The following is a 19,040-nucleotide window of genomic DNA, read 5'->3' on the forward strand; positions in this document are numbered from 1 at the left end:
ATTAGAGAGTTAATGAACTGACTGCTGATGATGACTTTCTACCATTAAAAAGATAATAACACAATAAAACTTGTATACATATTTACAAAACAAAAACCTTTTTTCCTTTTTAGCTGCAATGAAACTTTACTTTTTACTTACTACTGTGTGTTTCCGTTTAGTTTCCCCATACGTTTTTCACCTATAACTCCTATTTAGCTGTTTCGAGCAGACACATCACATGCTTTTGCATTATTGACAATTTTTGTATGAAGAATACATCTTCATTTTACTAAAATTTCAAGATTTGCATGTACTGTGTAACACTCTTACGCGATAAAAATAATTATGTTATTTAAACTGCGGAAAGGAAAAAATCCTGTTAACATCATGTTGTTTAATGATGATCGAAATATGTAATTTCACCTACGACAGGCCGTCATGGTCATAACACGATGATTGTCGTGTTTCTATGACAATACCTCTGATATGTGAGAGTACGGTATGATTTTAGAGTTGCCAGAGCTACTGATGTCTGTAATCACATGACCGTGAAACATGAAGTCTTTGTTCCAGCTTTTAATGAGAGCTTCAACTGCTCTAAAGAAATCAGCTCAGCTCTCTCTCTCAAGTCATTGTGAAATCCATTTATGTTTATCTCTTTCTTCTTCCCGATTATTCTTTATCAATCTGTATTTTTAAACGTGTGTGTGTGTGTGTCTGTGTGTGAGAGAGAAAGAGAGAGAAAGAGATTAACCACACTGAGGTATATTGCTATTTGGTAGTCTCTTAAAAACAACAATTTGAGGATTATTGTTTACATCTTTATTACCACATCACTTTCAATTTATTTTGTTAAGAATACACACAAGAATCTTTATTTTAAAAAGAGTGTAAACCAAAATATTCTACCGTCTTCTGAAGACAAGGCACTGAACTTTGCAATGCATAGCAAACACAAAAATATTAGTTTCTCAGCGTCCTGGCGTGAGCATCGGTTCATCCTTATCTTAAACTCTCATTTGATTTTGCTCTGTCTCTTTAACAGACACGAGACAAAGCGTCAGATATTTTATTTTGTGTCTACAACTGTGGAGTCTTAAAGCTTATAGATACAAACAAAGCAACTTTAATTTATTGATTAAAAAAGCAAGCAATAACCGTTTTATACACGTCGATTGAGATTTGTTTCTCCATCTTTTTATATCTCCCTCAACGCACACAACGACCTTACTTTTCACTCCGTTCAGAAAACCTGCTTTAGCTACCAAAAACAGTGTTACTTTTATGCCTGAAAGCAGTCTTCTCATTTCTATAGCTGAGGATCTTCATTGGAATTACTTTCTGTTTGAGACTTGTCATCATAGGTACATCTTCTGTAATGACCCTTTCAAACAAAATCAGCACGTCCCTGTCTGAGCAGTGTTGTGGGCATTGGTGTTACATATTACCACCATTGAGATTAATATTTTAGTTGCAAAAACAAATACAATTCTTGAGCAAGAAATTACTAATTCATCCTGTCTTTACGATGACCTTCTGAAGTGACATACCTAACATCCCACAGTGGCAGTTGATGGAAATCAGTTCTACGTCCATAGAATGCCAGACACTTTCACCAACCATGACTCTCACTCATCTTACAAAAAGATGAATGCTACAAGGTTACAGGAAATTGAAGGGAAAACACTTTTGATTCGATGAAGATAAAATTAAATGTGCTGATTAAGAGCATAGAAAATTGAGACGAGGACTGAGAGGTTTTGATTAACATGTACATTTAAAGCAAAGCACTGATTTGCATGAGCCAACAACAGTTCAAAAAGGTTTTCTGCTGGACAATTTCTCAGTCCTCATCGTAAGCAGTTGCAATAAAAAAAATCCACATTAGGATTACAGCAATAGATAAATAGAACTTGTAACTATAGCTAATGGTATACACTCTCGTTTGACAGTTAGGGCGAATAAGTGTGATTGCCTTTCACCCTGAGATGTCCAGATTGGGAAAAAGGGGTGAAAAACAAGGTAACGTGACAACATCAAGTATCCACATGTCAACCATAGCTTTCAGATTGATTTATGAATTGGAGAAAAATGCGTGCATTCCATACGAAGAGTTAGAAGTAATGTCTCCTAATTTACATTCGACAAGACGACATCAATGGCTATGTACACAGTCGACTTCCCACTTGGACATATAACTCGGCACAACAGGACTATTTTTGGCAACTTCATTCAAAGGTGACGGAAGACAAGCAAAGTCCCTTGGCAGACCATATCTGTTAGTCCATGTACTTTTCACAACCTTGTGTTTGTAACAGAGGCCTAAATTGGGCCAATCAAATTTGTTATCACATAATCTGCTACTTTTACTACTGCATTCCAAACATTTTTGAACGCAAAGGAAACGAACACTAGTTGGGATGTACAGCTGGTTATACTGCGCAGTTTGTTCCAGCTCGCAGAGATGTCTGATGGCTCTGTATCTCCTTCAACATAAATAACCACTTTTCGTTTAATTCCGCACAAGAAACCGGCGTTTGCGGCAATCACAACATTACTATTTAACACATCCTCTTGGTTCTTGTAGTCAATGATCTGCACAGGGATTCCTGATTCTTTAAAAGCAGTAACCACAGGCATAAACTGTGTGACATCATCTTCAAACAACATTAATATGTCTCTGTACCTGAGGGCTGTTGACATATCCATTGTCCCAGGGTTTGCTCCTGCAAACCAATTGCATAGACATTAATTTTTTTAAAGTATAAATGTACACGCTATGTTTTTTAGAAAATGTGTATTGTCAAATTAAAACCCCAAAACACTTGCAATCAGCAGGAACACAAAACAACCCGTTTTTCAGGAAGTTACTATCCAGCAATTTTTTTCACATAAAAACTCTACAGATGAAGCACATTGATGAAAGTATACTTTGTTTATTATTCAGCCAAATCAGATCTAACATTGTGCGCGTTTTCTGTCTTCTCTTATACACACAAAAAGACACACAGAGAGATACACAAAGAGGAGCGTGATTTTGAGTAAATCAGTGTAAACTAAATATCATAAAAAAAGTTAAACCATACCGATGCCAGAAATACGAAGAGCTTGTGATAAAAACCTCAGAATTTCGTTTCCACACATCTTATAATCTATGTGGCTGTTGGATGCACAATAATGGTGAGAAATGCTGATCACAGGCATGCCTTTAGTAGGTGATGTAAACCTGCTCTCTGAATACGGTAGTACGCCGGGAATACGTTTTTCTTTCATCGCCTCTCGTAGTACATCTGGTGGACAGCTTATAGGTATGGTGAGAACCTCTGACCGCCAGCCTTCTGGCGCGTTATCAGTGCTGCAGCTGCTTGCCCAGCAATGGATATTAGGCAAGCACATACGTAGGCTTTTAAAAAACTTGTGAATCTGCTGTGACTTCTCCCTGTTAAGACACAACCGAGTTTTAATAAATAAAATTTAGTATGCATAGTACTAATAGCTCATTTACATAACAGCTAAAATTTATACAATTTGTATCAATTACAAGGTATCTAACTGTCATTATATAAGTTATTTCATAAATGAAAATAAATCCATTTAAGCAGTCTAAGAAGTTATCGTAATCTATCACTTTTTTCAAAAGGATAACGAAATTACAAAAAGTGACAAATTATCAGCTAAAGAAAATGTTTCTGTACATACGCATTAATTTCCAGGTCATCAACAAGTACACAAACAGGTTTTTCGCCTGCAGTTGCTTCCAGTTTGGTAATCGTGTCACGGATATCCTGTCTCCTCTCTATGTTACAATTTAAGCTGACAACCATCCCATTCGGTGAAATGTCTGATGATTGTGCCTCCTGCAGAATCTTTACTAGTTGTATTGTTGCAGAAGTAAGTTCCGTTGAAGTGTTAACTATTTGCACCACATGACCTTCAAATAACCATTTTCGTCCCACAAGACCCAGTAGCCTGGTTTTTCCGGTGCCTGGTGGTCCTGAAAGAAACACCCGAGGCTCCTGGATGAGGTCTGTCATACCCGGGTACAGTGTACAACGATCAAACAAATCTCCGGTTACGGACACGGCTTGGTCCAGAGTCTTGGGCAATGGAAGGGAATCGGGTGTTCTTGGAATGTCTACAGCAGATGTAGTAGCAGGCCCACAGAATCTGTGATTACAAATATATTTCCTTTCACGACAATAAAATACCATAGGACAATAAAATAAATAAGATATAATTAACAATGGTGATAACATCAAAGACGTCCTTTGATTCATTTTCTTTGTTATTTTGATGTGTCAATAGCGCTCTAAATACCGTTGATTAAGAATAATTTAGTGTCATGTTCTAGTGTTGTTTTGAAAAAAGGCCAAAGGGTTAGTTTAAAGACATTTAAACCATTCTTCTTCCTTGAAAAACTGAAAGGCAAAGGGTACAACACCTAGATGTGTAAGGAATAGTGAGAAATGTTCACGTGTTAAACGTAAGTAAAAGGTAGAGTCCTACTTTCTCTCTGTGTACAGATTTGCCTCCCCTGATAAACCACGTACCGATTCTTTCCTGCAGAAGAGCTGATTGGGTACATGAAACGTTTTCCAGCCAAAGGTAACAGCAAGTGTCAGATGAGCGACCTACTGGTCCGCGAACATGGGAGCTAACCACAAGGATATCCTTCTTCCAAAGAGATTGCTTATAAATATATTTATATACCCATTAATTTTAATAAGTAACTAAACAATACTTGGGAGAACTTACCTTGCTATCAAGCATTCATACAGGTCATCTTTCATAATATCGTCATCTGTAGACTTATTCATCAAGCTGTCCCACCAGGTCATCAGATGAGGATCAGTCAGTTGGTCGGCACAAAGACATAGCTGAACTGGGACGTCTTCGGTTTGAAAGCACTTCCGCAGCTTCTAAATCATCATCATCATCATCATCATCATCATCATCATCATCATCATCATCATCATCGTCATCGTCATCATCGTCGTCGTCGTCGTCGTCGTCGTGATTAGAATCTAATCGACAATCAAAACTGTCTAACGGTGTTCTGAAATTTCTAGTTTTTAAATGAGAGCATTCTAAAGATATTTATAATATCCATCTAACCCGGGATGCATTTGTCGTGCTTGCACACCAACAACAAGATAAGAACTCGCCTATTATCAACGGGACAAAGTGGGGCTAGCGAAGAACATATACTCCACCTTCGTGGAAATAACAACGAGAAAAGGCAAGACAAAATTGACAGTGGAAATGAAAAAATGATCATAGCGTGAGATTTCCTATGAGGACGGAAACTGAACTAGTTGTTTACAATAATACAATTTTTCAGATGTATATTACAACATTGACCTGCGAAGACAAAGCCGTATAGAACGTTGCATAATAAAGAGACATGTCAGTACTCAGTGATGTGATTAAAAGTCAATGATAGTCCTAGATGCAGACCAACAGTGGGTAGGAACAGTTCTAGAATGCTATGTCATATTCATGCATTTAAACCTTCAAAGAATACAGAAATTCAGCTAAGCATTCTCCTAACGGGCTTTTGGTTTCAAATTATCTACAACCTGCTCTTAAGAGTATTTCAGTTCATCATCGGGCAAGGTAAAAATACAATAAAAAAAACAAGAACCTAAAGTCAGTTAGGCAAATACTTTCATATCGGTAAGCATTTGATAAAATGTAGAGTTTTTAGTTTATTGTTCAAACATCTGTTCAAGAAAAAGACACTATGCACTAAATAACTTACCTGAGCCAGACCGCGGTGATTGTGGAGAACCCGGTTTAGCGTGGTATGCTCGGCGTTGGGTAAAACTATGGCCTGTCGAACTTTCAGAGGGTGATTCTGGTCTGACATGAGATGTTTTATCATACGAGCTGCCTTTGTCAGTTGTAGAATAGCTTCAGACACCTCTGTGATCAGCAGGTGATCAGTTTTCTTCTTTGTATCCTCACTTCCGTCATACTTGTCACTAACAGTCTTTACCACCCCAACCACCACCCCGTACTGCCGATGGAGGATGAGAAAATCAAAACAACCGATCTTGTTTTCTCCTTTCCTTTTTTTCAAACCAGCAGGAACAGGCAGGCCATGTGTTATAAAATTATGGTCAGGGTTGTTCAAGTAGTCATCGTAGTTAAAGTGTGTCAGAACAAACATTCGTTCCTGTTTAGTTTTCAGGATGCGGCGCAAGCAACTCAAAACAGTTTCCATGGCTTTGTTGTACAGGACATCACTGGGGTCTGGAAGATCAGGAATGTAAACAACTTGACCGGCAACAGTTTCTGTCTTATATCGAGTTTTGTTGAAGTAGATTGGAGGCACAAAGTAGCAGGTATTAAGCATATCCGGGAACATTTGTCTGACTTTCTTTAACAGAAATTCTTGAAACTCCTCCGTCACTCTTTTGTCCTTGATAAAATAGAAAACAAGATAAAACTTTTGGTACAAAATTATTTATTTCAATTTGTGGATCGTATTGATTAGCTGGGAAAATAAAATGACAAAGTGTGCAAATGTACAGAAAATTCTAAAAAGGTCTTAACTTATACTAACCATCAGTTACAATACATCAGGACAGCTCATTAGTTTGCATTAACGTACTTACTGTGACAATCATTGGTTGTCCTTCTCTGCTTTCAGGTCTATCTTCCCTCTTGCATCTGCATCGCCTAAACAGGATCATGGAGAATGAGTCATAGAGAATGTTTGAAGATTTCGTCGAGCAGATGTTTATTCAAACAGTTACGTTTTTTTTAATAATTCAATTTTTTTTCTTACCTTCTGCATTTCAGTACTACGACGATGACCAAAATTGCCAAAAGAACTGCTCCCACCAAAACTACTGACAACACGACAGCAAACGTATTTCCGTGATCCTCTTGTGCATCTGAAAGACAAATATTTTATATTTCTATAAGTCTATCTTAGAGCTGAACATAATGAAAAGTAAAAGGTGAAAATAACATCAAGTCCTTTCACTGGAACCAGTAATACTCACGTTTTAATAAAGTAACAATTGCAACATGTAAGTGTAAGAAAAATAAAAGTAAACAGTAAATTAAGATTACTGAAACTGCGGGGCTTCTGCTTACGCAAAAAATTGCGTACAGTACGCATTAAAAGTTCGGAGGACCCCTTTGAGTTTTTTCCCCTACCGGGAAGAGCTCCATGAACCTATTTCCAAGATGTCGTTAACAGCGAGGTTAAAATCATCGTCTCAGAAAAGGAAAAGAAAGTGAGCATCCTAAATACAATGAGCATAAGCTCATCACAGATGCTTGCTCACTCTTCATGGCACAGAAATCTCGATATTTCTGACTAGACATTACAGTGCTTTGTATGTCTGAAAGGCAGTTGAACAAAGTATGGTGATTTGTTGGGGTTTTTTTTTCAATTTAATAAAGTTTAGAGTTAGCCTGGGACCCCTTAGAAATCTGAAGAAGAGGTCCCTGGGACCCCAAAGAATTTAGCCTTAGCAGAAGCCCTGAGACTGAAACAAAGAATTCCGATGTTAATAAACATAACAACAGTTTTTGTCACTTGTTTGTCTTTAACTGATAAATCATGGCAGTTTTATAGGAGAGACTAAAAATCTTAAAAATAAAATCCACTAAGCTAATATGGAAATTTTAAAAAAAATCTTTGAAATGAGCCTCTTACCAAACTTAATTTGAAGGTGACAGGTCTGAATTAACTTCGGGTCGTAGTTAGCCACCTGACAAGCATATTGTCCTGTGTGAGCTGACGACACATTGAGAATTGATATAGTGAAGGTTCTGTTGACTCTTGTTTGATACACGATATCCGGTTTTGCAGAGCAGGTCATTTCACCCCTAATCCACCAGCAGTCGACAGTATCATCTGTTTAAAACATATTTTAAAAATTCTGTTTTAGTTTATTACTTTGTTTTGTTCTTAAAAGTTTACAACTTATAATCATCTTGTTTTTAAAAATGTACCGCTTTATTTTTACTTCCACTGTTTAGTGAGATAGTCTTGTAAATTTATAATTACAATTACAATACGCTTTCAATAAAAAAAGCTAACATGTGACTGACTGAAAATGTTTAAATTGAAAGGGAGAAGATATTTTTAAAAAAGAAACTTGAAAGAAAACATTCGTCACAAGACTTACAAATAAATAAACAGCTAATAAATAAATATAAACATACACTCTTTAAATTATTAGGTATAACAAGAAGTTGTTTGAGAGTTGAACAGCTTGTTTCACAGTGTATGCTTAGCTTATCTCGATACCTCTAATATTATTCAGGTAGTGGTATATTGCGAAGTCTTTCTTGGTCACATTCAGGTCTTCGGGAAAGTTGCATGTCAAAACCGCGTCCTGGAACATTTTTACTGGCGGGATAGTACATGTGATGTGTCCCTCTAAAATACAAAAGACAAGAGGTGTCATTTTCAGAAAAAAAATTATTCTGATATTTCAGGTCATAACGCCCGCCTTCTTCCCAGTTAGCTCTATATTATTTTTAAATCTCTAACATTATTTTTTGAAGATAAACCTAAAACGTACACCCATATTAAAACTCAAATACTCAGTCAGAACCGACATTTATGCAGCTTATACACCTTCTCGTTATCTATAGATCTCCCTCTCTCTCTCTCTCACACACACACACACAAATGCACACACTGAGGAGAGAATATAAATATTGAGTGATACGTTTTACCTTCCGATGAAGCAGTAACAATCTGCAGGAAAAGCACCAAAAGGATTTTGTCCATAGTTGAAGATGTCAGAAGATTTTAGCGATGTCTCCTCTGTTGAAATGTCCAGGAAGCGTGCAATGTTCTGAATTCATCTGGCTATAGAATGTTAAAAGTATTATATGACGAACTATAAGCTGTATAAACGAAGTTTCCATAACAAAATAATATAATTAATAGTCCACAAGTAGGAGGACAAAGTTTCCAATAACGATAGTGTACTTCCGGGAACTCTACACTTGGAAATATTATCTGCCACAGTCTTGTACATGAGTATTGTACACAAGCCTAAAGAAACTGATTACTGGGCAAGACGTCCGTTTATTGAAACATTTGCATAATAAAGTGTGATAGGTCTCTAAACATTTTTGGTTCCCCTACATTTACATGGTAATTCTGTAGCAGTTCCAAAAATACAACCTATATTTGATCCTCTACACAAGTCAAAACCCTTACAGACCATTCAACTCATGTAAATATTTGTAAAAAAAATATTTTCTTCTAATATGCATCTGTTATATCTTACTTTTGTATGTCTGAATGTTATTTTTGATTATCATAAAAATGAATTTTAAAGCAAAATTCAGGTAATTCCTGAATTTGGGTATTGAGCCCTCTTTTCCTAGTCCAAACTACAAACTATTTCATCTTACACACACTGTAATGCCGAACTTACCTGCAAGGATTCTCAGTGAAATACAATCACTGAATAAAGCACCTGCAATGCATGTACATGGTTGTCATTTAAAAATGAGGCTCACATTTATTCTTGAGTTTAGTAGGTCAATGACATGTGATAACCGTCATATCAGTTCTAGACGCTGTCAGTCTTTATTTCATGCTTGTCAGTTGTTTTATCATCTGAACTACAATAACTACTGAATACTGAATAATAAGTAAAATAATAACTCACCTTCAAAGTTTCTGTAGAAAGTCTGGTTCTTCGGTCATTTGTTACCTACTTCCAAAAACATGGCGCACGGATCTCTAGTTTTAGATAAGGGCATTCCCGGAATCTTTCCCTTTCACACACAATGGTAGAGCAGTATATAAATGCAGTATAAAAATGCACGTCCACATGCATGGTCACGTAGACACACTGTCAACCACACAGACACAAGCACGACCTTTCTCTACAACCACCTTGTGCCCTTCAAACAGAGGATAGAAAGAAAGAGGGAAGACAAAAATATATGAAAGAGCAGGAAAGTTCTGTGACTGGGATTATTACTAGATGATGAGTAGAACGACCTCAATGAGTCGAACAACATCCGGGTAATCACGTCGTGCTTGTTTATGCAGCGACTGCTTCGAAAACAGTCCAGTCGGTTCAAAACGGCTTAAGCCCCAGAATTCTTTACTGGAGATACAGTCTTATGCAAGTCTACAATGCACTGTGAATGTAGTAACGCAAAGACGAATAAAGAAAAAAGACTGTGAAAGTGAATAGCAATTGATCTTAGAAATGAAACAAAAATCAAGAATAAATTAGTGCATGTGACTTATCATCTACTTCTTTGATAGGTTTGTAGTACACTGTGAAGTCTCTTTGGTGATGTTGTTCTAGAAAGTGTCTCGGAACATCTCCACAGACGGTACTGTACACGTGATGTGCACTTCTGAGAATACATACATTGACATTTTTTTCTCTTGTCACATAATGTTTCAGCAATACTTTTAACAACAACAAAGCTCACAAAAATATAAAAAAGCGCACACACAGACAAAGACATACCTACAACCAGTTTATTCATTTCTTTTCCTCATCCTTTCTACAATTGCTTGCATACACATTACAGTATCATTACATGGTGGAAACATTCATTTTCGCATCTGAAGTATGTCCTAATACGAGTTTTACAGTAAGTCAAAGATAGCAGAAGAACACTTTTGTTAGGGAATCCCTGCTATAACCAACAAATAATATTCTATGATTAGATCAGTGTTAACCAGATGGAGACATTTGTCTTATTACCAGCATGACAAAATGCACATGTAAAACATAATGACTAAAACATTCATAGTAACAACTACGCATAGTATGGTAAACTGGATAAGACAATTCGCATAACTGTTGGTAAAGTGTATAAACTTTGTGATTGGTCAAAAATTATTATATAATAAGTAGATTTTTTTTCCTTGATGAAGATTGTCTGTTTTGGAATGACACGTGTTAGCACATGCCAAGATACAGAAAAAAATAAAACCACACAGACGATAAGAAAAGTTTTCAGTCATCAAACACAGACTTTAATTTTTGCGAAAACTATATAATCAGTTCCTACTAACGACTACAAGCTGTGATGTACAGCTAGTGAAGCCTCGTTGTCTGTTAGACTCGATGTTGGATCTGTTGCCAGCGCCCTCTACATAGACCACCACCTTGCTTCTCAGTGTGCACAGTGAACTTGTTTTGGCTGCTAACACACTGTTCCTGTCACTTTCATTTCTTGGCTTCTGAAAGTCAATGACCTGGACTGGAATTCGAATGTTTGATAAAGCCTTGACCATAGGACTGTTCTTTGTGAAATCACTCTCAAACAATATCAAAACGTCTCTGTACTGAAGGGCTGGACACTGAATCAATGTTGTTTGTTCAGTCCCTGTTCTTGCATTCATCTCAATGATTTCTGTTTCTGCAAACATTTACAGACGTATATCTACATCCATATAATCTTGTATTTAAATGCTTATGAATGCATAAATAAAGTATTTCAAGTATACATACCAGTAATACAGCATCGATATTTTTGTTGTTTACTATAAAGAGAATAATAAACAATACCTGTGTCATTATGTTGAACGCTTTGTGTCAGAAATCTGACAACTTTCTCTCCACAAACGTCACAGTCACGTGGTTCTCTTTCTGTGTGTCCTTTATCCTTATGACGAAAGATTTTCACAGGCAAGCCGTCTGTGGGTGGCAAATATTTGAAAGTGGAGTTCTCCTTCATGTGAGCAGTGCTTGGTCCTTTTTTTATTTGTCTAACTACTGCAGGGGGACAACTGAGAGGTTTTGTAAGGATACATGTTTTCCAGTCAGGTGATTTGATATTTTGAGTGCAGCTGGCCGTCCACAGGTGGAGATTAGGGATAGTCTTGCAAAGGGAGTTAAGAAAGGCTTCAACATTGTTTTGTTTCTCTCTGTAAGCAATAAGCATTTTAATCAAATGACCCTATAAACAATCTTTATATTTCTAATATTGATACTGTTATTAATTAATTAAATTAATTAATAAAGTTCTTTACATACGTTTACCATTGGCAAACAATGAGCAGCATTTAGACCATTATTTATATATTAGTTTGATGTAAATAAAAATGATGATTAACACTTACCTTTCAAGAACCAGTTCATCAATAAGTGCAAACAAAGGACTGAGCTTTGCACGACCAGTCAGCAACTTAATGGAATCGTCTCTTTTCTTCTTGTCATCTATTTCACACATCAAACGACTTATCTTTTGTTTCCAGCTAGTTTGGGACTGGGACCTAGGTGTCTCCATGTCTCCACTGCAGTAACTTTTCTAGAGCTGTTGTAGCACCATGACTTTTAATGGACATGATCAGATGGACCACGTGACCTTCAGACATCCATTTCCTCCCGACTAAAGCCAGCATTCTGGTTTTCCCAGTGCCAGGCGGTCCTGAGATCAACACACGAGGTTCCTCTAGCATGTCTGTCATACCAGGGTAGAGAATGCACTGTTCAAACAAATGACTGGTAAGTGAAATGGCTTGGTTCAGGGTCTTAGGCAACATAGGCTTTGACTCAACTGAAAAGTTAAGACAAGACTGGGTTGCAGGACCACAGAATCTGGAAATTAAAAAAAAAAAAAAATTCAAAATTTATATTTAAATAAGGGTAGGCAAATTTTTATATATGGAATAATAATAGTATTGGTTATAGTAATAAATGATATTTACTACTACAAATTATTACTATTTTTAACGTTGCTTTAATCTGATAATCTTTATTGGACTGGATTGTGAACAAATTTCTTACCTTGCTACTATGTCTTGAAATAACTCAGTAGTCATTTTGGGTTGATCTGCATGAGCTTTTGTCACACCTTCCCACCATTGTTTTAAATGATTCACTACAGTTGAGTTGACTTTCCAGGGAACACTAGGACTAGACAAGTGATCAGCACACAGACAAAGCTGGGTGGAATCATCTGTAGCATTCAAATGTAAGCAATCGTGTAATTCCTGGAAAAAATAATAATTTACATGAAATAATCAAGAGCGTTTTAAACGCATCATGTAAACCTATATTTAATTATTCTTTAGCCTTACTACAAAAAACAATAAAAAATACTTATGCAATTTTTTTTAATGAAATGCATGACTGATAAGTTTACCTGAGTCACTTTAGTATGACTGTTTAGTGCACGTTCTAAGGTTGACATTGCAACGTTGGGTAGCATCAAAATCAGCCGAACTGGAATCTGCTCCTGATCCGAGAGCAGATGTTGTAGAACATTTCTTGCTTTGTTTAGCTTTCGGATGGCATCAGACACCTCTGTGACTATATGGTCATCAACTGACCCTCCACCATCCTCACAGTCATTGTTTTTATCGCTGACAGACTTGACCACCCCAGCAACCACTCCATGAAGCCGATGTATGAAAAGAATATCAAAGCATCCTTCATCTTTGTCCCTAAACTTTTTCTTCAGACTAGAAAATGTAGGCAAGCTGTGTTTTGCAAAATCAGGACCAGGATTGTTCAGGTAGTCTTCATACTTGAACTGTGTCAGCACAAACATGTTTTCTTGTTTCGCCATGTGACGTACACAGTGCAGCACGTGCTGCATGGCCTGGTCGTGTCTGACGTCACTGGGGTCAGGTGAGTCTGCGATGTGAATAGTTTGACCGGTAACAGACTGTGTCGTGTATTGAATTTTATTGAAGTATACAGGAGGCACAAAGTAGAGTCCTTTAAGCATGTCCGGGTACATATCTTTCACTTTCTGTAGTTGAAAATCTTGAAACGCTTGCGTTATTGGATGCTTGTCCTGAAAATGAAAAATGCGGGCTGACTATTGTTAAATGCATTCAAAGCCAATTTAAAGTTTTGAATTAAATTATACCGGTTGCAAAAATATATGTACATGTTAAGTGCCTTTGTTAACGATTCTAGATGTTAACTACTTACTTTATTTATCATTGCCTTCAGTTCGTCTCCTTGACTTCTTTGCCTTTTCCTGTCACGCCTGCATAGAATCATTATTGATACAAACTAATGTTAGTTTATTCTTTACTTGTACTGTAAAACTAGTTTGTGTTTAATTGATACTCGGGAAAGTTAAGAAACATGGAGACAGATTCAGTAAGACGTTGAAATTGATATCAAAAGTGTTATTCATAGGCGACGGGGAAAATGATGATGAAGAGGAGGACTTATAGTATCACCACCTTTGGAGTTGAAGTGGCTCTAGACACTTCAGACACAAGATGTGAAAATGGAATGTTCTATCTTCCTAAATAATTACAGAGGTTCAATTTACTACACAAGCAAAGCTTATTTCTTATCTTTAGAATCCATAACCTTCACGGGGCTTCATACTGCCAAAAATTAAATCATATTAGTTGTCCATGTCTTTATATAACTGTTAATTTAGTGTCTGACTATTACACCAAAGTATGGTTATTATAAAAAGGAAGTTGTAAAGTACAGAGTTTCTTGTTTATTGTTAACTATTTTCTTATCACAGTTTTTACAATTGTTATACTAGGATGACAACAACGTTTGGTCGACTCGAAATCACTGAGTAAAAGTAAGTGTTACTCTTTCCTACCTTCTAAGTTTCCAAATGAAGATTCCTATAACTGAAGACACAACCACAATCAGAAGTCCTAGTGTTATACCGACTTCCATCCAAAGTACCGAGTTTTCTGTAACAATCATTTTTTTTAATGAATATACACACATTTCACCTATAATTGAAAGACTAAAGCAAACATACTAGATCGTGTTTGCCTCATTTCTCACAGCTATTATTTATGAATGCATAATAATACAATTCTTTGCCCACAAAAATAATAGCTTTAACATCAGTCATCTCTTTTAAAGTGAAAAAATACTTGTTGACCTAAAAGTATACCTTCGCTCTCGGTTTCCAAGAAACACATTGCCAGTTCATCAGCATCAGACCCATCCAACCAGCAAGAGTAGGCGTCTCCTGTCGTGTCCTTTCTTGGAATCTCGACTTGTATATAGGAGGAGACTTCTTTATTGAAGAAGTAACCATCTTCTACATGACAGTATAATATACCGTCTTCCCAGGAGCAGTCAACCACACCTTCACATACATACAGTTTTATGTAGGGTTATGACTGAAATAACTTGTAGCTTTATGGAGGAACTATGTAGGAGGAGGGACAGAACCTGTACACAGATGTATCCATGGTAAAAGTACGACTCACTTTGTTGGATGTGTCACTTCATTAGAATACATCATTTTCTTGAGCAACATTGCTCTCGGAACGGAATTGTTATCTTATGTTTGTATTTACATATCTGGTTTCCTCAGTGATACATTACTTTGGTTCTCTTTGGCATTGTGTCGGTACACAGCGAAACGTTTCTGGGTTTTCTGGACATCTTGGTTAAACAGACACGTGAGTGTTGTACTGGAAAGGCTGCACTTGATATTGCTACCTGAAACTAAAGCAAATATGAATTTTCATCAAAATATAAGAGTAAGCCGATAAAAGTAATGAAAACGATCAGAACTATTGGTATTTAATAAACAATACATTAGTCGATGTTATAATTAAAATAGAAATACCAATAACAATAATAAAAATGCTAGCTCTGCTACTATCACAACTATTATATCACTAAAGCTTATGCTCGATGTACACACACAAATCTAAAGTAATATATTTGTTAATGTTGGCCATCTGGAAATGTGTCTTTACCAGGTTTCAAACTGAGTTCGCAAGTTTCCAAAAGACTCGAAGAGTAGCCGGCGACCTGACAGGTGTAGAATCCTGTGTTTGCCATGGTAACATTGTGGATTGTAGTGTTCAGGGTTTGGCTGACTCTCCTATCAAACTTGAACCCTGGTTTTGTGTAACAGTCTAGAACTCCCTTTATCCACCAGCAGTCTAACACAGATTCTGTAGACAACATCATCAAATAATGCATTAATACACCAAGGCAATACTTTTATACTTGCTGTGTGTGTCTTAGTTTGAATATTTTTTCCTGGTACCTATCTCCACAATTATACCATCGTGTCATGCTAGTAGCCAAAGGAAAAAAATATTTAGTCACCGAACTTGAAATTAAACTACAGATCTGTAAATAATTGCATTTGCACACCCACCACGTGTCATTACCTGGAATGTCATGCTGAACATAGTGGTAAACAGTAAAATCTTTCTTGGTGACACTGAGGTCTTCTGGAAAGTGACAGTTCAGGACAGTGTCATGTAGAGGCGGCACTGATGGTATCCTGCAAGTGATCTTTGTCTCTGCAGCAAAAACAAAATCACTGCATTTGGTCAGGGTCCTATTATCTAAGACCTGAGCATCCATTTGTACTGTTCGCGAGCCAATGAAATTGCGATTGAAGATAGAAGGACCTAGGTCATTTCAGCCAATAAAGACAGGAAGTATTGTGTTTCTGGCAGATCCCATATTAATCAGGTAGAGCACCTAACTACAGTCAAAAAATTTAGGTCTTATGATGGCTGGACATTTGCTTTAACTGATAGTGATCGTGATTCAAGTTCAAGGCTCTGTAAGTGAACAGCTAAATTTCTTTAAAAATACAGTAAATAATTTTAGTACATGCGTGTGCGGACGTTTTGCCGACGGACGTTTCACCGCCGGACGTTTCGGAGCCGGACGTTTTGTCGACTGGACGTTTCGCCGCTGGACGTTTCGGAGTCGGACGTTTTGCCGACCGGCGTTTCGCCGCCGGACGTTTCGCCGCATTATGTCAGAGAGAGAGAGCTTACTTACTTCTCAAAGAATGAAAGTAACTACTAGATTACACAATAATTCTTTATTTCAAACAAATTTTACACACAGACTTCACAGACAGTTCACTTTGATTGTCACAGATTATGCGCAACAGCTTTGAGAAAAAACATTGATACAATGGCGAGAGAAATGTGTGAGCTAACGGTTCACATGAGGAGGGATAGTGAGAGAGAGTTCACTGATACATTGATACAATGGCGAGAGAAATGTGTGAGCTAAGGGGCGTCACACACTTGACTTCGGCTAAAGGTCCGTGTGAAATGCCGAAATGAAGTGTCCCGCGCCGAAACGTCCGGCGGTGAAACGCCGGTCGGCAAAACGTCCGACTCAGAAACGTCCGGTGGCGAAACGTCCGATCGGCAAAACGTCCGGCTCCGAAACGTCCGGCGGCGAAACGTCCGTCGGCGAAAAGTCCGTGTACCAGTACATGGATGCAATATTACTTGTAACGGACTGAGCGGCTGAGTAATGAAACAAACACCTACAGTAAACTGCTTTAAACGCCATAATACCGTTGTTACCTTGTGTACACACAGGACCCAGAAAGATAAGCATCCAGAAGATGTACTGACTGATGGAGAAATATAAGTGTGGAGAAAGACCTCCAAGCATTGCTCTGACGATCATCATGCTATGAGAAAGGTAGATATGGAAACACAACATTATATCTTATTTATTTCGTTTAGTTTAAAGGTTGTGATATTATTATCAACATTCGAGTTATTGTTTTATTGAAGTCCTGAAGGCACGTTGTTTTAAGTGAGGGGTAAATAAATCATGCGGTGGGGTCAGCAGCCAAGCAACACTTGCTCACTCACACACTTGTCTCCAAGTGTCCTTCCCTTTCTTACTCAAGATCCAATCCCCTCCTTCTACACACACACACTAACGCGCGTGCATTTGTATGCTACTAAACTGTTTTTATACCACTAATCTTTTGTACTGGGATTGTAGACTTCAATATAGACAAATATGTGTTCTTAGTAAATATAAATAGACAAAACGATTTAAGAGTGGAAGTAAGCATAAAGTATGTAGACAAACAAACACTTCTTCACAGAGCCAATTACATATCTGCACCGATTACATATCTACTAAGTTTGAAAAGACCGATCTACTCAATAGCATTATATTTGTCTTCTAGAGACACATCAAGTTTACCCTCTTGTCTATCCTTAGCGAACGTGAACACACTTGCATACTAACTACTGCATGTCTACTCAACTTAACTGTTAGCTGTCTACACATTTACACATGTTTTTGCAGTTCATGGAGGCAATTCATGTTAAAGGCAACATTACTTACTTTTGATGACAGTAGATGACAGTTACATGTCGATAAGCGTTTGGTCGCAGCCTTCAGAATAGCTCCTATTGTTTTTGTGTTGTCAAAAGATAACAACAAAACTGTGATCACATTACTCAACTGTTACAGTAAATGTGTCATGCTGTTGACCTGTAGTCATGGAAGGCTTATCAAGGTCTCCTCATGACAGAATTTTTAAGAAATTGCTGCGCTGAGTCTTTTTTTCCAACACATCACGGTGCTCACATTCTCAAGCCCGTTTACAAAAGCAACTATCTACTTTGAAATACACACACACACACGGTATTACTTTTATCTTTTTTATCTTTTTCTTTGCTGTTTTTATATCCCTGTACTATCGTACGTACCCTGACACTAACTTACCGTGTGGTTCAAGGCATAGCTTGTTATCTGGGACTACCGACAGTGTTTTAAGCAGCAGATTAATCGCTCACGATCGCTATCGCTTATTGAAACCCACGTTTATCAATAGGAAGATCAGCAGAATCGTATTCGCTACACAACACACACCCATTGAGCATTAAGTACATCTATTTATAGCAGTTACTGAAGCCAAGTATTATATAAACAATAGTTGAAGCTAGAGTAAGGTAAAGCTGAACTTGTTCTAAACATGCGAAATTAGAGCGATCACACATTGCCTATTAACCTACATTAAAGTCAACCATCAGTGACATTGTGTTAAAGAACATTTTGAAACATGTATGTGGTATGACTTTTTAAAAATACAGTTATTGTTTTCTTGTAAGTAATTCAAATCAAGGACTGCAACTGAGTGGAAACGGAGAGATAGTCAAGGAAGTAAGTAAAAAAAGTAAAAATTAACAAAAAATGTACACAATGTATAAAAAGTGCTTATAAATGAACTATTTTATTACATATACATTGTTACAATTATTATTTTTCAGTTTTGATTGTTAGTAAAAAATTATGTCAAATTGCCCAAGCGGTTACTGGCTCAGATATGGCGTTTGATGACCTGACTCA

The 19,040-nt window shown here is 37.1% G+C and overlaps 2 protein-coding genes and 1 long non-coding RNA gene across 8 annotated transcripts; 1 reads left to right on the top strand and 2 right to left on the bottom strand.

Annotated features, from left to right (window-relative positions):
- Positions 1-789: 789 nt before the first annotated feature.
- Positions 790-9,939, bottom strand: LOC112575676. Of its 4 annotated transcripts, XM_025257652.1 has the most exons (12): positions 9,639-9,938; positions 9,402-9,443; positions 8,689-8,824; positions 8,255-8,386; positions 7,658-7,858; positions 6,776-6,884; positions 6,603-6,666; positions 5,744-6,406; positions 4,738-4,901; positions 3,682-4,149; positions 3,069-3,421; positions 790-2,708 (listed from the first exon to the last, which is right to left on the bottom strand). In XM_025257652.1, the coding sequence occupies exons 3-12, from the start codon at positions 8,741-8,743 to the stop codon at positions 2,305-2,307; spliced, it is 2,613 nt and encodes an 870-aa protein (XP_025113437.1). In that variant the 5' UTR covers positions 8,744-8,824; positions 9,402-9,443; positions 9,639-9,938; the 3' UTR covers positions 790-2,304. The 4 variants fall into 4 exon arrangements, with proteins under 4 accessions (XP_025113437.1, XP_025113439.1, XP_025113438.1 ...); XM_025257654.1 differs by lacking the exon at positions 9,402-9,443 and having other exon boundaries at positions 8,689-8,829; positions 9,639-9,939; XM_025257653.1 differs by lacking the exon at positions 9,402-9,443.
- A 165-nt stretch (positions 9,940-10,104) lies between these two features.
- Positions 10,105-13,328, top strand: LOC112575186. The gene is made up of 4 exons (XR_003101579.1): positions 10,105-10,249; positions 12,361-12,449; positions 12,849-12,918; positions 13,228-13,328. It is a non-coding gene; the product is annotated as an uncharacterized LOC112575186 (long non-coding RNA).
- LOC112575175 lies at positions 10,454-18,811 on the bottom strand. 3 transcript variants are annotated; one of them, XM_025256841.1, is made up of 13 exons: positions 18,033-18,811; positions 17,249-17,358; positions 16,079-16,213; positions 15,656-15,856; positions 15,276-15,398; positions 14,836-15,033; positions 14,530-14,626; positions 13,887-13,944; positions 13,090-13,746; positions 12,732-12,937; positions 12,065-12,542; positions 11,511-11,869; positions 10,454-11,361 (listed from the first exon to the last, which is right to left on the bottom strand). In XM_025256841.1, exons 2-11 carry the CDS (start codon positions 17,355-17,357, stop codon positions 12,218-12,220), a joined length of 2,109 nt encoding a protein of 702 aa, XP_025112626.1. In that variant the 5' UTR covers position 17,358; positions 18,033-18,811; the 3' UTR covers positions 10,454-11,361; positions 11,511-11,869; positions 12,065-12,217. The 3 variants fall into 3 exon arrangements, with proteins under 3 accessions (XP_025112626.1, XP_025112627.1, XP_025112628.1); XM_025256842.1 differs by lacking the exon at positions 18,033-18,811 and having other exon boundaries at positions 17,249-17,368; XM_025256843.1 differs by lacking the exons at positions 10,454-11,361; positions 11,511-11,869 and having other exon boundaries at positions 12,401-12,542; positions 12,732-12,903.
- Positions 18,812-19,040: the final 229 nt, after the last annotated feature.

Source organism: Pomacea canaliculata, linkage group LG11, assembly GCF_003073045.1.
Source record: "Pomacea canaliculata isolate SZHN2017 linkage group LG11, ASM307304v1, whole genome shotgun sequence".
NCBI lineage: Eukaryota > Metazoa > Mollusca > Gastropoda > Architaenioglossa > Ampullariidae > Pomacea > Pomacea canaliculata.

Excerpts from the sequence above, each read along its gene's own strand:
- LOC112575676 (XM_025257654.1), bottom strand. The coding sequence starts at position 8,743 with ATGGACAAAATCCTTTTGGTGCTTTTCCTGCAGATTGTTACTGCTTCA. Across the intron at positions 4,150-4,737 it reads TATGAATGCTTGATAGCAAG|ATTCTGTGGGCCTGCTACTA; the intron begins GTAAGTTCTCCC and ends TTGTAATCACAG. Across the intron at positions 3,422-3,681 it reads GATGACCTGGAAATTAATGC|GGAGAAGTCACAGCAGATTC; the intron begins GTATGTACAGAA and ends GTGTCTTAACAG.
- LOC112575175 (XM_025256841.1), bottom strand. The coding sequence starts at position 17,357 with ATGATGATCGTCAGAGCAATGCTTGGAGGTCTTTCTCCACACTTATAT. Across the intron at positions 16,214-17,248 it reads GGGTCCTGTGTGTACACAAG|AGACAAAGATCACTTGCAGG; the intron begins GTAACAACGGTA and ends TTTTTGCTGCAG. Across the intron at positions 14,627-14,835 it reads CTTGGAAACCGAGAGCGAAG|AAAACTCGGTACTTTGGATG; the intron begins GTATACTTTTAG and ends TGATTGTTACAG.